The 16,193-nt window shown below is 35.8% G+C and overlaps 2 protein-coding genes across 4 annotated transcripts; both read right to left on the bottom strand.

The window, feature by feature from the left end:
- Positions 1-138: 138 nt before the first annotated feature.
- On the bottom strand, positions 139-3,442 carry LOC111809720 (putative serine/threonine-protein kinase CST). Of its 3 annotated transcripts, none has more exons than XM_023696113.2 (7): positions 2,944-3,442; positions 2,476-2,816; positions 1,705-1,840; positions 1,482-1,624; positions 1,155-1,278; positions 338-739; positions 139-230 (listed from the first exon to the last, which is right to left on the bottom strand). In XM_023696113.2, exons 1-6 carry the CDS (start codon positions 3,014-3,016, stop codon positions 348-350), a joined length of 1,209 nt encoding a protein of 402 aa, XP_023551881.2. In that variant the 5' UTR covers positions 3,017-3,442; the 3' UTR covers positions 139-230; positions 338-347. The 3 variants fall into 3 exon arrangements, with proteins under 3 accessions (XP_023551881.2, XP_023551882.2, XP_086973662.1); XM_023696114.2 differs by having other exon boundaries at positions 139-220; XM_087117536.1 differs by having other exon boundaries at positions 176-739; positions 2,944-3,441.
- Positions 3,443-5,461: 2,019 nt separating this feature from the next.
- On the bottom strand, positions 5,462-15,300 carry REP (Rab escort protein). Its single transcript, XM_023696699.2, has 9 exons — positions 14,419-15,300; positions 14,079-14,201; positions 13,707-13,806; positions 11,393-11,431; positions 11,051-11,282; positions 10,896-10,971; positions 9,100-9,301; positions 7,054-7,134; positions 5,462-6,198 (listed from the first exon to the last, which is right to left on the bottom strand). Exons 1-9 carry the CDS (start codon positions 15,114-15,116, stop codon positions 6,109-6,111), a joined length of 1,641 nt encoding a protein of 546 aa, XP_023552467.2. The 5' UTR covers positions 15,117-15,300; the 3' UTR covers positions 5,462-6,108.
- Positions 15,301-16,193: the final 893 nt, after the last annotated feature.

The following is a 16,193-nucleotide window of genomic DNA, read 5'->3' as shown; positions in this document are numbered from 1 at the left end:
CGTTCCTCTTTCTAACTGATGCGTGATCTTACAATCCACCCTGATAATGGAAGTGTTTGGCTCTAAAACCATCTGTAACCGCTCAAGCCCACCGCTAATAGAAATTATCCGTTTTGGCTCCTAATCTTTTTCATTGCGTATCTAATAAGCTTTTCTTCTATATAAACTTCAAACATTTAACTCATAATACATGCAATCAAATATATTCCGACCTCACCTCCTGCCATCCCCTACAGAAGGGCAACCAATTAGCAAAGGCCAACAAAAAAATGTTCAGTTTTTCTATCACAATCTCAAATGTATACAATGTTGAATGATCATGTTCAGTTTTTCTCACCTTATGGCCTTCATTTAGCTGATGAATTGTTTGCCTGTTTTTGATGAAGTTGTTTAGACTGCGAGTCGCTATTCTTCGACTCTTTCGGTTTTTCCCTCGATTCTTCGACCTGTTCCAATGCCTCAAGAACTTCTTGCATGGAGGGGCGCTTTCTAGGATCTGTTTCCAGGCATTTTAGAGTAAGATCTCCCACTAGAGCGGCTGCTCTCAATGAATACTGACCTTCTATTCTTGCATCCATTAATCTTTTGATCTTTTTTTTCTTCTCCAAGCGTGGCTTGGCCCATTCGACCAGATTGCGCTGTTCGTAGCTCCTATTCGGATCATGTGCTCGCAAGCCTGTCATAATCTCGAGCAGCACCACACCAAACCCATAAACGTCGCTCTTCACGTATAGATGACCTGTGTAGGATCAGTAATGGCAAAGATTGTTGGTAGTAGTTTAGCAATGAACATGAGTTTCAATGTTGACGCAATAAGATTGATCAGAGAACATGTGAAATCAAATTATATATAGTATAGTCTGTTAGGAATCACGACTCTCCACAATGGTATGATATTGTCCACTTTGAGCATAAGCTCTCATGGTTTTGTTTTTGGTTTCCCCAAAAGGTCTCGTACCAATGGAAATAATATTCCTTACTTAAAAACTCATGATCATCCTCTTAATTAGCCAATGTGGAACTACTTCTCTCGATAATCCTCAACCTACTCCTCCAAATTGTCATGGTTTCTACTTCTCCTCTATGCATTTGCAAGAAAATCGAATAGGCAAGCTACTTGGAATACATAACTCAACAATGACAGATATTATCACCTGTACTAACGTATTCCGGGGCAACGTAACCGTACGTGCCCATAATTCTTGTTGTTACATGTGATCTTTCACCTGCAGGCCCCAATCTTGCCAAGCCAAAATCCGAGATTTTCGAGTTGTAATCCTACACGTGAATATAAAAGGGAAAATTTAGATAGAATGGTAAGAGAAAGATGAAATGAGACAGGAAAACAGGATGGACCAAGAAGTTCAACAGTGTGTTAACATTATCCATGAGTATATAAACATATCTAATAATGAAAGATATGATGGATAACATAAAATTACTAATTTAGCTAAAAATAGACTGCAGAAAGTAGGGCAAACCATATCTAGAAGAATGTTTGACGCTTTAAAATCTCTGTATATAACTTCTTTTTCTGCGGAATGCAAGAAAGCCAAGCCTCTAGCTGCGCCAATTGCAATCTTGAGCCTTCTTTCCCAAGATAGGGGTTCTATGGAAGAACGCCCTGTTCATCACAAAAACCAAAGATCAGCACAGATAATGAAGAATCAATTTAAACTTATCCTTTGTTTAAGGACATCATACTTCCAAAGAGATGGTTTTCCAAGCTTCCCCTGGGCATGAATTCATATGCAAGAAGCAATTCTTCATCATCCCAGCAGAAACCCAATAATTTGACAAGATTTGGATGATTCAGCCGTCCTAAAAAGTTCACTTCAGCCTGCATTATATCAAATGAAGAGTTGGACATTATTCGACCTTGCACAGTAGACTCCGATCGAATTGATAAATTTGCAAAACCATCTACATACACCAGCAGAGCTCCCAAGTCCTAATAGCATTTACAGGTAAAAAAAATGCACCAGTTCTTACAGGTTCTAGTTTTATGTTTTTTTTGGGCTCCATGAGTAGAAACATGTAACTACAAATTTCCAATTTAATCTGTGTCAAACAAGGTATGTCAAAATTGAAATTTAAAAAAGTTCGAGCAAAAAAATGGCGTGCCAAGTATGACAGAACAAAGGCTACATTCTCTGGCACACATAACTTAACGTCAAATGATTGATGGACCAATGTCACCAGTTCAATTGATACCAATTAATATAACCTCAAACAGTCAATGAACATGAAAATGAAAAGCCCTTTAATCCTTGCAGTATTTAGGCTAATTCTAAATTGGTAGATGGATCTTCGTAGTTCTGTTCAGAACTAATAATAATAATAATAATGTTCATCTACTTTTGTTAAGTAGCTAAGAGTTCCATATAAAGCAAGAACGGCAACTAATTATTTCTATTGACCAAAGAATACTCAATACAGTATATTAGATGATCCAAGAATGAGCTAAATTTTTACCTGCCACTCCTGAAAACCTTGGACACTTTCTGTGTTTAATTTCTTAATGGCAATCACCATTCCAGAATTGCTCTTAGAAGGAGCCAGCGTCTTCTCATCAACCCAGCCCTTATACACCTTCCCAAAACCTCCCTGACCGATCAAGGATTCAGGTCTGAAGTTTTTGGTAACGAGTTTCAGCTCAGCGAAGCTGAACTCCTTCAAGTTTGGTTGGTCAAGGATTTTCCCGTTCGGATAGCGCTCATTCACATCCACGCTCGCCGCCTCTGAAAATAGACTTGCGCCGGCGGTGCTATTGGTACCTGAAAACCCTACGCTCTTGCTGTGATTGCTCGATGTCCCTATGAAATGGCACAAGATACAATAAAATCAACGGAAGAAACAAAAAGAATCACAGCAAAAAGCAGAAAGTGAATCTGAAATGCATTCTAAAAGTAACTTCGAAGATAAATCGTTTGAAATTAGTACCTGGAGTAGAAGATAGCGCCTGGCTGCTAATGGAATTAGCACGAGGAGTTGAAGAATGTAAACAATTTCCCATTCTTAACAGTTTTATTGCGTTCAATCAACGAAACAAGAACTTCAGCAATTCTCGTCCGCAAATCAAACAAGAAAAAACTGAAGTCAAGACCAAAATCTTAGGGAATCGGCGTAAAGCGAGCAGGAAAGAAAAGGAAAAGCCTCTATACGTCGCTTATCATTGGATTGCGCACTCTTCCATAACTGGAGCTTGAATTTCTCGGTCAATGGAACCAAAAAGAAAAATCCACTCACGTAATCGCTGACAATTGGTGTGAAAAACGCACAAAAACAACTTTCAATCTTGTAATCTGATAATATGGCTCTAACAGATTACCGCATACAGACCTCAAGCTTTTCAATTCTCTCTCCGCAACGATTTCGAAATCATCTCTTAGGCGAAGACTGGAATTATAGTCTTCTCAAACTCATTGAACACTTTTCATTTTTTTTTTATTTATTTCATTTCAGAATTCAAACCATTTATCTAATATATATATATATATATTTAGATCCACCGTTTTCAAGCTTCCCTTCAAGACTTTCAAAATTCCCTTCAAAATTCCCTTAACGAAAATTCCCTTCAAAATTCCCTTAATGAAAATTCCTTTCGAGCTTCCCTTAACGAACTAGATCCACACCCTTCAAAATTCCAGCGTCCTCGCTGACACTCTTTCCTTCCTCTAATCGATGTGGGACCGCCACCAAATCCACCCCCGTTCGGGAGCCAGCGTCCTTACTGGCACACCGCCTTGTGTCTACCCTTTCGAGAAATAGCGAGAAAGCTAGCACATCGTCCGGTGTCTGGCTTGATACCATTTGTAACGGCCCAGATCCATCGCTAGCAGATATTGTCCTCCTTAGGATTTTCCCTTCGAACTTCTCCTCAAGGCTTTAAAACGCATCTATATACATATATAGTCGTGTTAAACGGATTAATTATATTGTAATATACAAAATAGAATTTTGTATGAACAAAAAATAAATTATAAATAAATACAAAGGTTTAAGTATAGTTTTTCACTCATTTTTATTTATTTTTAAATTTTTAGATTTAACATGAAAAAAAATAATAATTATTATTTATAAGAAGAGTAAAAATTGAAGTCATTTTTCAGCTTATAATAAAGTTTAAAAAATTGAGGAAACGATGCATTTTAAATGTGACCAAATTTTAATTTATTCCATTAATCAATTATCGTTTAAAGATTCATGAAATGTGGAAAATAATATAAACAAAGACATTAGTGATGCCTTTTATTTATTTATTTATTTATTTATTTATTTATTTATTACAGAAGGTGATGACCTAATTAATGAATTATGATTCATTTTAAGTTTTTTTAATGATTGAAATCCACTAACAAAAACAAAATCATTCTCCCCATTATTTTAAAAATTATTATAATTTTGTTACTCTAATAATAATAATAATAATAATAATAATAATAATAATAATAATAATAATAATAATAATAATAATAATAATAATAACAATAATCTTTAAGAATTTATGTTATTTTATAACAATCTTAAAAGTAGGGTTAGATTGGGTTGTAAACCCTAATTTAAGGTTAGTGAATTTATGTTATTTTATAACAATCTTAAAAGTAGGGTTAGATTGGGTTGTAAACCCTAATTTAAGGTTAGTCGGATTATCTAACCAAAAACAGTTTCAACTGAGGAAGTAAATCAAATTTTTTATTTTTAAAAAATTCAATTCAATCCAAATCGAAAAAAAATCTAACCCAATTCAGCTCTTATGCTTTGGTTTATATATAATTGTTTGGATGGTCGAATCTTTCTAATACTTTTTATAGAAACCACAAAACTTAGTCACTTTGCCAATATACCCATTTCTCAGTGTTGTGAAAATGACTGTTTGAATTTTTCAAAGTACAATTTTGAAAGGATAAAATATTAAAAACGTGAAATTACATAGACCTAAACGTCAAGAGTAAGAGACAAAACTTATTTTTCATTTATTTTTTGTTTTTTACAAATCCCTACTTTCTTTTACTAAGTATTTATAATAGTATAAAATATTTAATGTTGTTAATATTTAAAGTATCATATGACCTACCGAATTTAGATTATCCAATCCGAACCCTAAAGACGGGTTGTATTAATTTTTTTTATTTATTTTGGTTTAAATTTGTTAGAATTTTTTAAAAACAAAAATCTTACTTTTATTTCACGAGAAAATGGTTGGATTGATTTGGGTAGCAAACTCGTCATCTCGGTGGGAGAGTATTAGTAAATAGATATTAATTGGTAAAAATAATAGCAATAAATAAACTATTATTTTTACTTAAAATAAATAAAATTAAAAAATATATTTGAAAAATTAGAAATTAATTAGAACATAAAGAAAAAAGTCAAAAGAAAGAATTTTTTTTAATTAAAAAAAAAAAAAAAAAGAAGGAAACATTCACATCTTGGTCGGCTCCAGCTGTGTGGAAATTAATGAAAATAAAGAGTAATTAAATATTTCAATTGAAAAATTCAAAGTCCAACTTTCCATTTGACTTGGAACAACCATTTTGCTTTGACTTTGATACTCTTGGCCCCTTTTTTTCCCCCTTTTTTTCCTTGCTGATAAAGCTCCAGAGTTTGACAAGGTTTTCATTGCCCAGTCTGATTAAATAAGACCACGACGACAGTATCAATGAAGACAAAACGACAACGTTCGGGTGACAGCACCATAGCTATGCATCATCAAACAAACAAACCTCAGGGGAAAGTTATGGTTTCTCCCCCATTTAGGAGAATGCATATAATTAAACTAAACTTGTGTATAACATGAAGTGTTTGATCATATAAAGTGTATAACCTTAGGAAATCCACCTACGTTCTTTTGCATTCTTTAAGGGAGTGCTTGGATTCACATATATAACTCGGTCGCATGCATGGTCTTGCATTATCATGTATTTGATTGAATCCTGCAGACGCCAAAAGAAGCATCAGCAACATAGACTTTGTTGATTCAAATGGAGGTATGCCCGACACCCGACCAATCTCAGAGACGAGGTTGCAGGAAGTTTTCCAGGACCAATTCGACGACGATGACACTATGCATGATAAGTAGATTCAATGAGTCGTAATATGCCATCATTAGCTCTCTTCGCCATCATCGTCTTGATGGACTGCAGTTGAAGTTGTCTTGGGAAAGAATTCTTCATTAGGATACATCTTCTGAAATAGCTGTCAAGTACAAACCAGAGGAAAAGGATGTTTACATTTTAGTGCCAAAATGTTGGGCTGTGTATAAATTCATTAAGACATGGAATGATTGCATGTAATCCCTCATGCATGCATGGTGGCAACACTCGAAATATGACATGGATGTCTATTGAGAATCTGTCTATGAGATGCTAGATGTGGTTGTTAGATTTCTAATAGGAAACGATCACGTGGGAGGAAATCTGTGAGATCCCACGTCGATTGGGGAGGAGAACGAAACATTCTTTACAAGAGTATGAAAATCTCTTCCTAGCAGACGCATTTTTTAAAAACCTTGAGGGGAAGCTCAAAAGAGAAAGCCCAAAGAGGACAATATCTGCTAGCGGTTGGTTTGGGCTGTTACAAATGGTAACAAAGCTAGACACCAGGCGGTGCGCTAACGAGGATGTTGAGCCCCGAAGGGGGTGGACATCGAGCAACGTGTCAGCGAGGATGCTAGGCCCCGAAGGGAGGTGAATTGAAGAAAGGAACGAGTGCTAGCGAGGACGATGGCCCCGAATGAGGGTGGACTGTGAGATCCCATATTGGTTGAGGAGGAGAACGAAACATTCTTTATAAGGATGTGGAAACCTCTCCCTAGCACACGCATTTTAAAAATAATCTTGGGAGAAGCCTGAAATGGAAAGCCCAAAGAGGACAATATCTACTAGCAGTGAGCTTGGGCCATTACAGGATCCTTATTACGATAAACTTGCAATGATAAACTTGCAGGAGGTTTAATAAAAAGGGAAGTGAATATGCAACTCAACAGCAGGAGGTTTAATAAAAAGGGAAGTGAATGTGCAACTCAACAGTTATGTCAAAGAAACCGTATACCTCAAATGTTGCATTCATAAGGTCATCGTAGTTCAGATTTCCATCAGGCGTAGGAGTGAAGCTCACTGGTCCAAATTGACCCTGAAAAATTAACATGTTACCGCTAGATTTACATTGCAGTCAGCTGAACAAGATGCATGTCAAGGTTAGAACAAAGGGTTTAATCATCCAATCATAAACATCATCCCAAATGATTTAGTTCTCTACTTTAGATCAGATAAAAAAATGATCATTAACTGTATGCCTTCAAAACATCAAGAGACCATAACTTTACGGATAAAAAGAAGGGACATAAAGGTGCAAAGAAAAAAATTATGGATCTTCATCCTTCTCGAAGACAGAACTTCATGATCAACAAAGGAAGCCCACCTGAACAATTACCTTGATCATGAATTCATGATCAACACCTGTAGCATAACTCTTACCTCTATTAATACTAAGCCCCAAAATTGGCATGCAAGAATATGCATCAATATGCAAAGATCCAATATCTTTATGACCAGTGGAAGCAAAAACATAGAAAGATCTACTCTAACTGAGTAAATAACAACATATTTCTTCTGGGTTTAAGATTTGACACTGATAACTCAAGGTGGGCATCCAACACCCAGCCTTTTGAAGTGGATTCAGATGCTCGGACGTGGAGCCATCAAGTTCAATCCCTCCTTCAACTATCTAAGGATGCCTATAAGTGACGAGAATACTAATTCTTCTGTTTAAAATCCATTACAAAACAAAAGATTAAGTTGAGGTTTTCTTTACTAAGTGGAACTAATATACCCTTGGTAAGCATCCCAGAAGCTATGAGACAAACATTAGGGTCTTGGGATTTCTTTCGGAAAGGGTAAAGTCCTTCATGAAGGCAGCCATGGTAAACTGGAATATGGTCTCTATTTCAATTGTCAATGGTGGCCTAAGTATGGGTCAAATCTACAACAATAGGCATATTTTCGAGCTAAATTGTTACAGCCTTTCTCATATGAAGAAAATTCCCTGTGATGGAATGTAAATTTGGAACATTGATTCATGTCCTAGTGATTATCTCGGAGTTCAGAGACGATACTAGGCAATCAAGTTTCTCCTTTGCCTCTCTTTTCCTCAACCTTTATGCCATCTTCACTAACACCTTCAAGACCCTAGCCCACACTTCATACGGAAAACCATCTGGTTGGAGAGTATTTTGGACTCCGACAATCTTTTTTTTTTTTTTTTTTTTTTGACCCCTTGATCATTCGAATTCTTCCACTAACAGCTCTCTCCTCTAAGATACTGACTCCCCTAAATTAAACAGGTTCTAAACCCTGATATCTATTAAATTCAAGAAAGATAAAGATCTTCATTAAAAAGTTCTATTAGAAAGCATCAACACCAAGATAAGATCCAAAGTAGGAACCCTTCTTTGGCTCTCTTTCCAAATAGATGCATCCTTTGTGAGAGAGCAGAATAACCTCAAAATCATAAAAAGTTCTTCTAGGACATACTTCTCTAATCTATTTGATGGTGCACTCCCTTGGAATTTAAGGTTGGACCTAATAGCTTTGGGGCATCCTCTTCTCACTAATCACAACTTCAAGAAGGTTAAAAAGCTGTTGCTCAATCAGGGAAGGAAAGCTAGCCACTAAATATCAGAATGTCACAGTAGAATGTCAGTATTATATAATATATATCATTTCTATCATGCTATTTTTGTAGTTTTATTTCAGAAATCATGGAGGTATAGCTCAGATCTTACAGGTTAGAAGCTTAAGTACCATGTTTTTACAGTTATGACTAGAGGTTAACAAAATGATCTCTAAGTTTTTTATGGAACTGTGAGAATTTATAGTTTTTGCTTGTATTATTGGTTTCTTAGATTTTGTAACTGCTCTCGAACTTCTTTTCTTCATTGTGTTTCAGTTAGAGACCCTTTGTGTACTTTTCTCTTATCATCGGAAAAAATGTTAATAAGGGCACCGATACTTATATTTTATATGAGTGGCACCAATTATTATGAGGATATGATTAAGAAGCAAAAGCACAGTTCTGTGGACATCCAGCAATTCTCACCGCACTTGATTCCTGAATGTATGATGCACTCCAAAGTAAACATGAACCCTTCTCTTCAGCATTGATATTGATATTTTGATCTACAGAACTAGCATCAGAACATTCAGAAGCAAAGAGTGATATGATTGCATTTATAGCTGCACGGACCATCTCTTTTCCTTGATTAGCGTTAGCACATAAGGTAGAGATGTATATGACAAACCTACAGCAAGAAGGAAATACTGTCAAACAGGTTCAAGTGGCATGACAGCATCATTTAAACTCCAAACTAAAGCTTGCAAAACAATGAAAATGATGAAAACAAAATTGGTTCATGTTTTGAAAAAGAATATTTATAAGTTGCGATACTTGTTATATGAAAAAAAAATCATAATAACTTAATATGTTCCTATTAACCAAACTGCTCATAATAAATAAATGTTGAGAATCTGAAATTAACTACCATTGTAATCAGTACCCTGCTTCTCAACAATCACCACCACTTTCTTTTTGGCAGAAATCAAGAGGGATGACAGGAAATTTATGGGAGAGTTTGCTTAATTAAGAGTGACAGCTAAGTTACCAAAAAAAAATGATTTAGGAAAAATTAGACATTACTTTAAGCATTGTATCTAAATCTTTGAACTTTTAAAAAAATTAATTATGTCTTTACACTTTGAATTATGCTCATCTTTTGTCCAAGTGAACTACAACAGTTAATGGGTACAAGGATGGCACTTTCTTTTATTATAATGACAAACTATACCTTCAGACTTCGTAAAGGTAAGAATATACACTAGCAAATAAGAGAGGGAAGAAAAAAGAAAAAAAAAAGAAAAAAGAAAAAACTCATCACAATAGGAGACAGAACAAGCCTGACACCTCTTTGTTTGAAATTTGAGTGACTTGACACGATCTAACAGCCAGTTGGCCAGTTAAATCGGATAAATATGACTTGACATGCAATAAGGATGAATAGATTTCGGAGATTGCTAGTGTTGGTAGTTGGATCAGGCAAATTACCTACCAACCGATCTCCCAAACCTGTCCAGCAAGTTGCTAGATCATGCCACCTCTAAATTTTAAAAAAATGGGTCTCACACTTGCATTCCATCAACTGATGTTATAGGTGGAAACAAAAGATAAGCCTAACTCGAAGTCTGATGATACTGATTCGTCAACCTGGCATCCCTATCCATTAATATGTTTGAGATCAAGGAAAGTTTATAACGATAGAGCAGAAAGGGATCCCGTATCGGCATTGAGTATGATTTACTTCCACTTAGCCATCCCTTTGAGGATGCAAGCCAACAAAGCTGAATGCCCAGTAGGTTAAACAATTTTATCTATACGAGTAAAATTTGTTTAATATACAAGCCTACAAAATTGTTCTCAAGCTGAAGAACCTAATATTTTTCTCACGTTCACGGGTTCAAAGTTGAAGATTACCACCTAAAGACAATATTTGATAGTGCCTAACCAATGGGCTGGAAATAAAACATATTAAGACAGCACCTATCTGACCGTGGCTTTAATAAGACATTCACAAAAAAAATTTGATGGCCATAATCCAGACCTTGAGCACTTTTCAAAAAACAATGTAGTCATTTTGTAGGCCAGAATAAGTGTATCAACTAATTCTTTTCTTTTCTTTGTTTTTTTTTTTTTTTTTTTTTTTTTTTTTTTTTTTTTTTTTTTTTTTTTTTGTTAAGAAAATAATTTATCATTAATGAAAGTGAAGAATAGGTTGAAAGAATGAGAGCACAAGAAAATAGAAGACAATAGTGAAGTAATTTAAAAAACTAAAATGAACTTACATATCCTCTGGACAAACAGCTAAATTGCCACCTATCTGGAGAACCCGAACTGATGAAACTTGCTCGGGAAACAAAGCTAAGATGAATTTAGGAAAATTGTTAATTCTCTCCTACTATATGGTTTGATAACATAGATAAAACCAAGGACTGCTTACCTTTAGGAGGATAAACCAGCAGGCAGTTCTTGACATCTGATACCAAGGAGTGCTTTGTAATATATATTCCTCTGGCCACCTTGTAGTTAGCATCCCTCAAGCTAACGTCTTGAAGGCTTTCTAGAGATAAGTTTAACTGTCGGGGAACCATAAAGCATGGATCCAGCACCAACTGGTGACTAAAGATGTCCTGTCCAGAAGCCAACCGAACACCCTTATAATGCTCATTACTCTGCAATATTGCAAGATGTACTATATCAATCCATTTTCATCTCAATGGCAGAGTTTCATTCCAAGTAGTGCCCACAAGAAAAAGAAAAACATACTATCATAATTCTAAACCTTGTCCTTTAATAGAGCAACCACAGGCATTCGCAATACCTGTACAACAAAGAGAATAAATAAGTAAGAGTAAAAGTTCGACCTTATCATGACAATGAAAGATAAAGGTGTCTGCTAAACCATTTGATACTCAGCAGAAGTGAAAAGAAAAAATTAAATGAAACCGACATTTATATTTTAATTAAGAGATGCATCTAATATATAAAGAAGGAAAGTTGATTGCCTAAGCAAAATAGATGTAGTATTTGCAATCCAACGCACAAGTAAGGCAATAAGAAATATTTTTAGTAACAGTCCACAATCTTCATAGGTCATCTTCTGCCAATGAGGTGGGGGTAAAGCTAGAGGCAATAGACATTGTATAACAAGTTTCCTTGGACAATTAACTGCTTAGAACAACCTAATTCCTCAGAATCCCCACCAAAGATCAACCCTAAAACAATGTGAATCGCCACATTGACTACATGTCATCAAGGAACCGGGAAAAGCTATTTTCAGTATCAGAATCCTATACCAATTTTTTTAATGATTAAAACCCAAACTTTCATTGAGAAAAAAAAAATGAAAGAATGCATGGGAAAACAAAAAGGGCAAGCCCACCAAACAAAAATAGCATTGAATCTAACAGAATAACATTTAACAGCAAAAACGCTTGGTAATAGAAGCCCAAAGTGACACTTCGAACCTAATAAAGGACCACCACCTCTCACGAGCCCCCAAAAGACACCAAACAATGGCACAAACGCCAATTTTCCACAAAAACTTTCCTCTCACCCAAAAAAAAAAAAAAAATAAATAAATAAATAATAAACTCCTCAATCATCTCTTTGCAGCTTCTATGTGTCACCAAACCAAAAACAAACTCTTCAAAAAATTTAATCTAAACTGCATGAGTAAAGTCACGAGCGCAAAGCATATGATCAAGGTTCTCTGCTCCCACCTGCAAACAATGCAACACAATGGTCCCATCCGGTTGGGCAACATTCTCGAGCTCTCTCCAAGGTGTTTATTCTTCCATGGATAACTTGCCAAACAAAAAACATAAACCTTCTTTGGAATTTACACCTTCTATAGCGAGGAAAAGGCTGAATAACTCAAGGAAGACAGGTTCACTAAACAAAGAAAGAAGGATTTATACGAGAATTCTTTAGAAGGACAAGGGTTCTAAACACAAACATCCCTTCTCCCTGAGTTACCGCAAAACTTCCCTAGCATCGATAGAGGATCAATAATATCTAAGTTTCCCTATTAGATAAGGCTCAGTTGAAACCCAAAGAAGGAGAGGACATTGAACGGCCACAAAATAGCGGCCACTAGCTGATTCCTTAAAAAGAATAACAGTAATAACAAAGGAACAAAGACTAATGGGGTCTATCCCCCAGCCATTTATCCTACTAGAATAAGGTGACCACCCAATCGAACAACAAACAAAAGTCAATAAGAATGGAAACTCCTCAACCATACCTAAATGTGCTTCCAAAACCACTCGAGGTCCATTCAAACAGGGACAACCCAGATTTGCTCAGACCTTATACCACAAGGAACTAGACTCTTGATGAAACTGTCATGACCATTTAGCCAACAGGACTTTGTTGTGAGCTCTCACATTCCCAATTCTTGAATCTCCAAAGACAAATAGGTTTATCAACATCTCACACTTCATTAAGTGTATCTCTTTCCCTCCGTCAATTCATCCCAAAAGAAATCCCTCATGTACTTCTCCAAAGTTTAATCTCGCCAATTCCATAATAACACTCCTCCAATAAGAGGAGAACTTATCACGAATCATGTCAACAATTGAGTTCCAAAACAACAGACATTTGGAATTATGACCTAAAGGGAGGCCTAAATACAAAGAAGGGAAGGATCCCACCTTGCACCTGACTATATCAACACACTTTCTAACCTTGACCGGAGCACAATTTACCCCAAAGTGCTGAACCCAAAAATGATTTCAAATAATGCGTGAAAATTGTTGAGGAAGACAAGCAATAACTCTATATGATAGCAGAAAACGATAGTATCTTCTGCAAACTGAAGATGGGAGAAGGGTAAGTTTCATGAATTCTACAGTTTCATAATAACGCAGAGATCAATTTTTAAATAACAATAATAATAGTGTAAGGAAGTGAAATTAAGCCCTAGACTGAATAGTATTTAAGCGTTATAGAAACAAAAATGCTTCATCAAGTGGGAGAAGTATGAAGATGTGTTATGATGCTGAACAAAATAAATAAAAAATTTGCGGCCATTTCATGAAATAGAGACATTCTATTGAGAGTAGAGAGACTAGAATCCTTTAGAGGCAACTTACATAAAGACAACCTTTAACTGCAGCACGACGGCAAAATGCTTGAGAAAGCTCCCCTTGACCATAGATAGGGTATAATAGAGCTCCTTGTGCATTTTGAAACCTATTAGAAATTAACAGAGTAAAGAAAAAAGTTGCATAAGATTGCTATTCCATTTGCTACAGAAGTAAAGACAAGCAGCACTAAGGTAACAGGGGAAATCGCATTTTATATTGATATACAACTTTCAAATTATAAAAAGGCATGCTGGAGTTTATGTCAACGAAAGCAATCAAAGCCATGATTCATAAAATTAGCCAAGTCAGAGAGCTTTTCATTTAGCCAAGGTGCGTCACCATAAACAAGTCCAACGTGAGCTTAAAGAAGACAATAACCTGCCAATTGAAGTGTGGTAGAGAGCTAAACGGTCGATTCCTTCTTTTGTAAGTAATTTTTTCTTACCAACTTCAGTGTCGTTCTGATCATAATCCGCCAAGGATATGGCATACAGAATTATCCTGCACATTAGAATAGGAGGATCGTCAGCAACAGGAAATCATACAAGTAGTAAGTTAACGATTCAGTTCAAATCTGGATATAATAGATGGTCAGAACTTTTTGGTTGGGATTAATAACCAAAACTGGACGTCAAACGTGATAATATCAGGGCCCTTCACAACTTGAAGAAGAAACGTTAAACACTCGTACATAAACAATTCTAACCGATTGGCTTACGATTTCATCTTCTGGGGCAACCGCAATTTATTCAAGAACTCCACAAAAGGACTGTCCAAGTCCTCTTGGGAGATTTTGGAATTTTCATTATCCTCAGCGGGAAGCAAGTGCTGCTGAACAAGTTTGAAAAACCTCATCAACTGGTTTTTCTCCGTCAGACTCAAACTCTTGTCCTTAAATATAGCTGCTCGAGAACCAGGCACATTAACCAATTTGCCATTCTCATCCCAAAAATAGCTCGCATCAATGCTCTTAAATTCCAAATACTGGTTGACGCCCGCTTTCAGAACCGCGTCGATGCATTTATCGGCACAAAACAAAACCCTCGGTCCAGCCAAATCAATATTGAACTTTCTGGAATGCTCTTGAAGGACTTCAGGTGCGTAGGAGGAGATTTCAACATCCGAGTACAAAGACCTAGTTTGAAGATCAACAGAGACGTAATCAAGAGCATCGTCAGTAGCGGAGGGGGGCGATGGCGGTGAAGGGACAGAGGCGGAATTGAGAAATGAGGCAAGGTCGTGTAGGGGAAGAGTGGCAAAGTGACCTCCATAGTAAGGGTTAGGGTCGAGGTGGAGAACCGTTTTGCCGGCGGTGGAGGCAGCGGCGGCGATGATGGATTCGGCCAAACCAGTGCCAACCACGATTAGGTCAAAGGTGGTGGGATCGATTAGAGGGTCGGGAGAAAGATCGGTCATTTTGAGAATGAATTGGAGCAACTAAACACAATGATTCGTCGCTCCAACGGCGCTGCCTCCGAAACAATCTCCAAATGGAATGTCTTCTTCTTCTTCTTCTTCTTCTTCTTCCTCCTTCGGCCCACGGTCAAAAAGCCGCTATACCATGGGACCCGACCGACCACCTTCTCATGGTCGGTGACTGTAATTTACAAAATACAAATTAACCCATAATTTAAACCATCATTTTGAGGGCAACTCATGAGGGTGACCACAGAAAACCTTTGCATTATAAAATTTGTAAAAGTAGATATTTTGTTCATTATTTTGCACTTCACAAGGTTTTTAGATAATTGAAAATAATACTTATTTATCAACTCTCCCGTTAACATAATTTGTGTAAGAGTTAGACGAAAAAAAAAAAAATTAAATAAGAGAATTTATTTATACGGTTTTTTCTCAATGTAAAATAACTTTAATGTAAGATAACTTCAAATTGATCGAGCATGTGCTGATCATTGTAATTGGAATGAAATAAGGAAACTAAGAAAGTATTGAAAAAGCTGAGAAGGAGAGGAAAATGTGACGAGATGTGTATAAACGGTTTTCATTCACATACTAATAGTACGAGCGTTTCTTAACTTTGTATAAAAAAAATTAAAGGTATTAATGCAACTTTCAATAGACCAAGAGTATTATTCAAATAAGTTATAAAATATAAGGACTATAGATTAATGGTGTTCCTTCATATACTAACAATGTTTACATTTCTTTCGACTAATTTTTAATGTTTAAAGGTATTGATACATCCGGCATTATTTAAACAATGTTAAAAATTATTAATATTTTATATAATTTGGCATGATAATAATAAGACTAAATTACAAAATTATTTTATTGAACTTTCTAGTTTAGGTATTAAATGTAATAGATGCTTAAATTATAATTTTATATAATTTGCTAGGTATATGTTAGTTTTAAATGCCAAATAAAATAAGAAATAAATATAAAATTAAAAATTTAACAACCTATTATTTAATATTTTTAAAATTGTAAAGATGGACTCAAACAATAACAATGCTTTTTGCCCTTTAAAAA

The sequence above is a fragment of the Cucurbita pepo genome, chromosome 14 (assembly GCF_057944985.1).
Source record: "Cucurbita pepo subsp. pepo isolate OVF chromosome 14, ASM5794498v1, whole genome shotgun sequence".
Lineage (NCBI taxonomy): Eukaryota > Viridiplantae > Streptophyta > Magnoliopsida > Cucurbitales > Cucurbitaceae > Cucurbita > Cucurbita pepo.
The sequence above is the reverse complement of the archived record's forward strand: the minus strand, read 5'-3'. Positions and strand labels throughout refer to the sequence as shown.

Excerpts from the sequence above, each read along its gene's own strand:
- REP (XM_023696699.2), bottom strand. The coding sequence starts at position 15,116 with ATGACCGATCTTTCTCCCGACCCTCTAATCGATCCCACCACCTTTGAC. Across the intron at positions 13,807-14,078 it reads TACCACACTTCAATTGGCAG|GTTTCAAAATGCACAAGGAG; the intron begins GTTATTGTCTTC and ends AATTTCTAATAG. Across the intron at positions 6,199-7,053 it reads TTATGAATGCAACATTTGAG|CTATTTCAGAAGATGTATCC; the intron begins GTATACGGTTTC and ends TGTACTTGACAG.
- LOC111809720 (XM_023696113.2), bottom strand. The coding sequence starts at position 3,016 with ATGGGAAATTGTTTACATTCTTCAACTCCTCGTGCTAATTCCATTAGC. Across the intron at positions 1,841-2,475 it reads AAGGTTTTCAGGAGTGGCAG|GCTGAAGTGAACTTTTTAGG; the intron begins GTAAAAATTTAG and ends GATATAATGCAG. Across the intron at positions 1,625-1,704 it reads GGAAAACCATCTCTTTGGAA|GGCGTTCTTCCATAGAACCC; the intron begins GTATGATGTCCT and ends TGTGATGAACAG.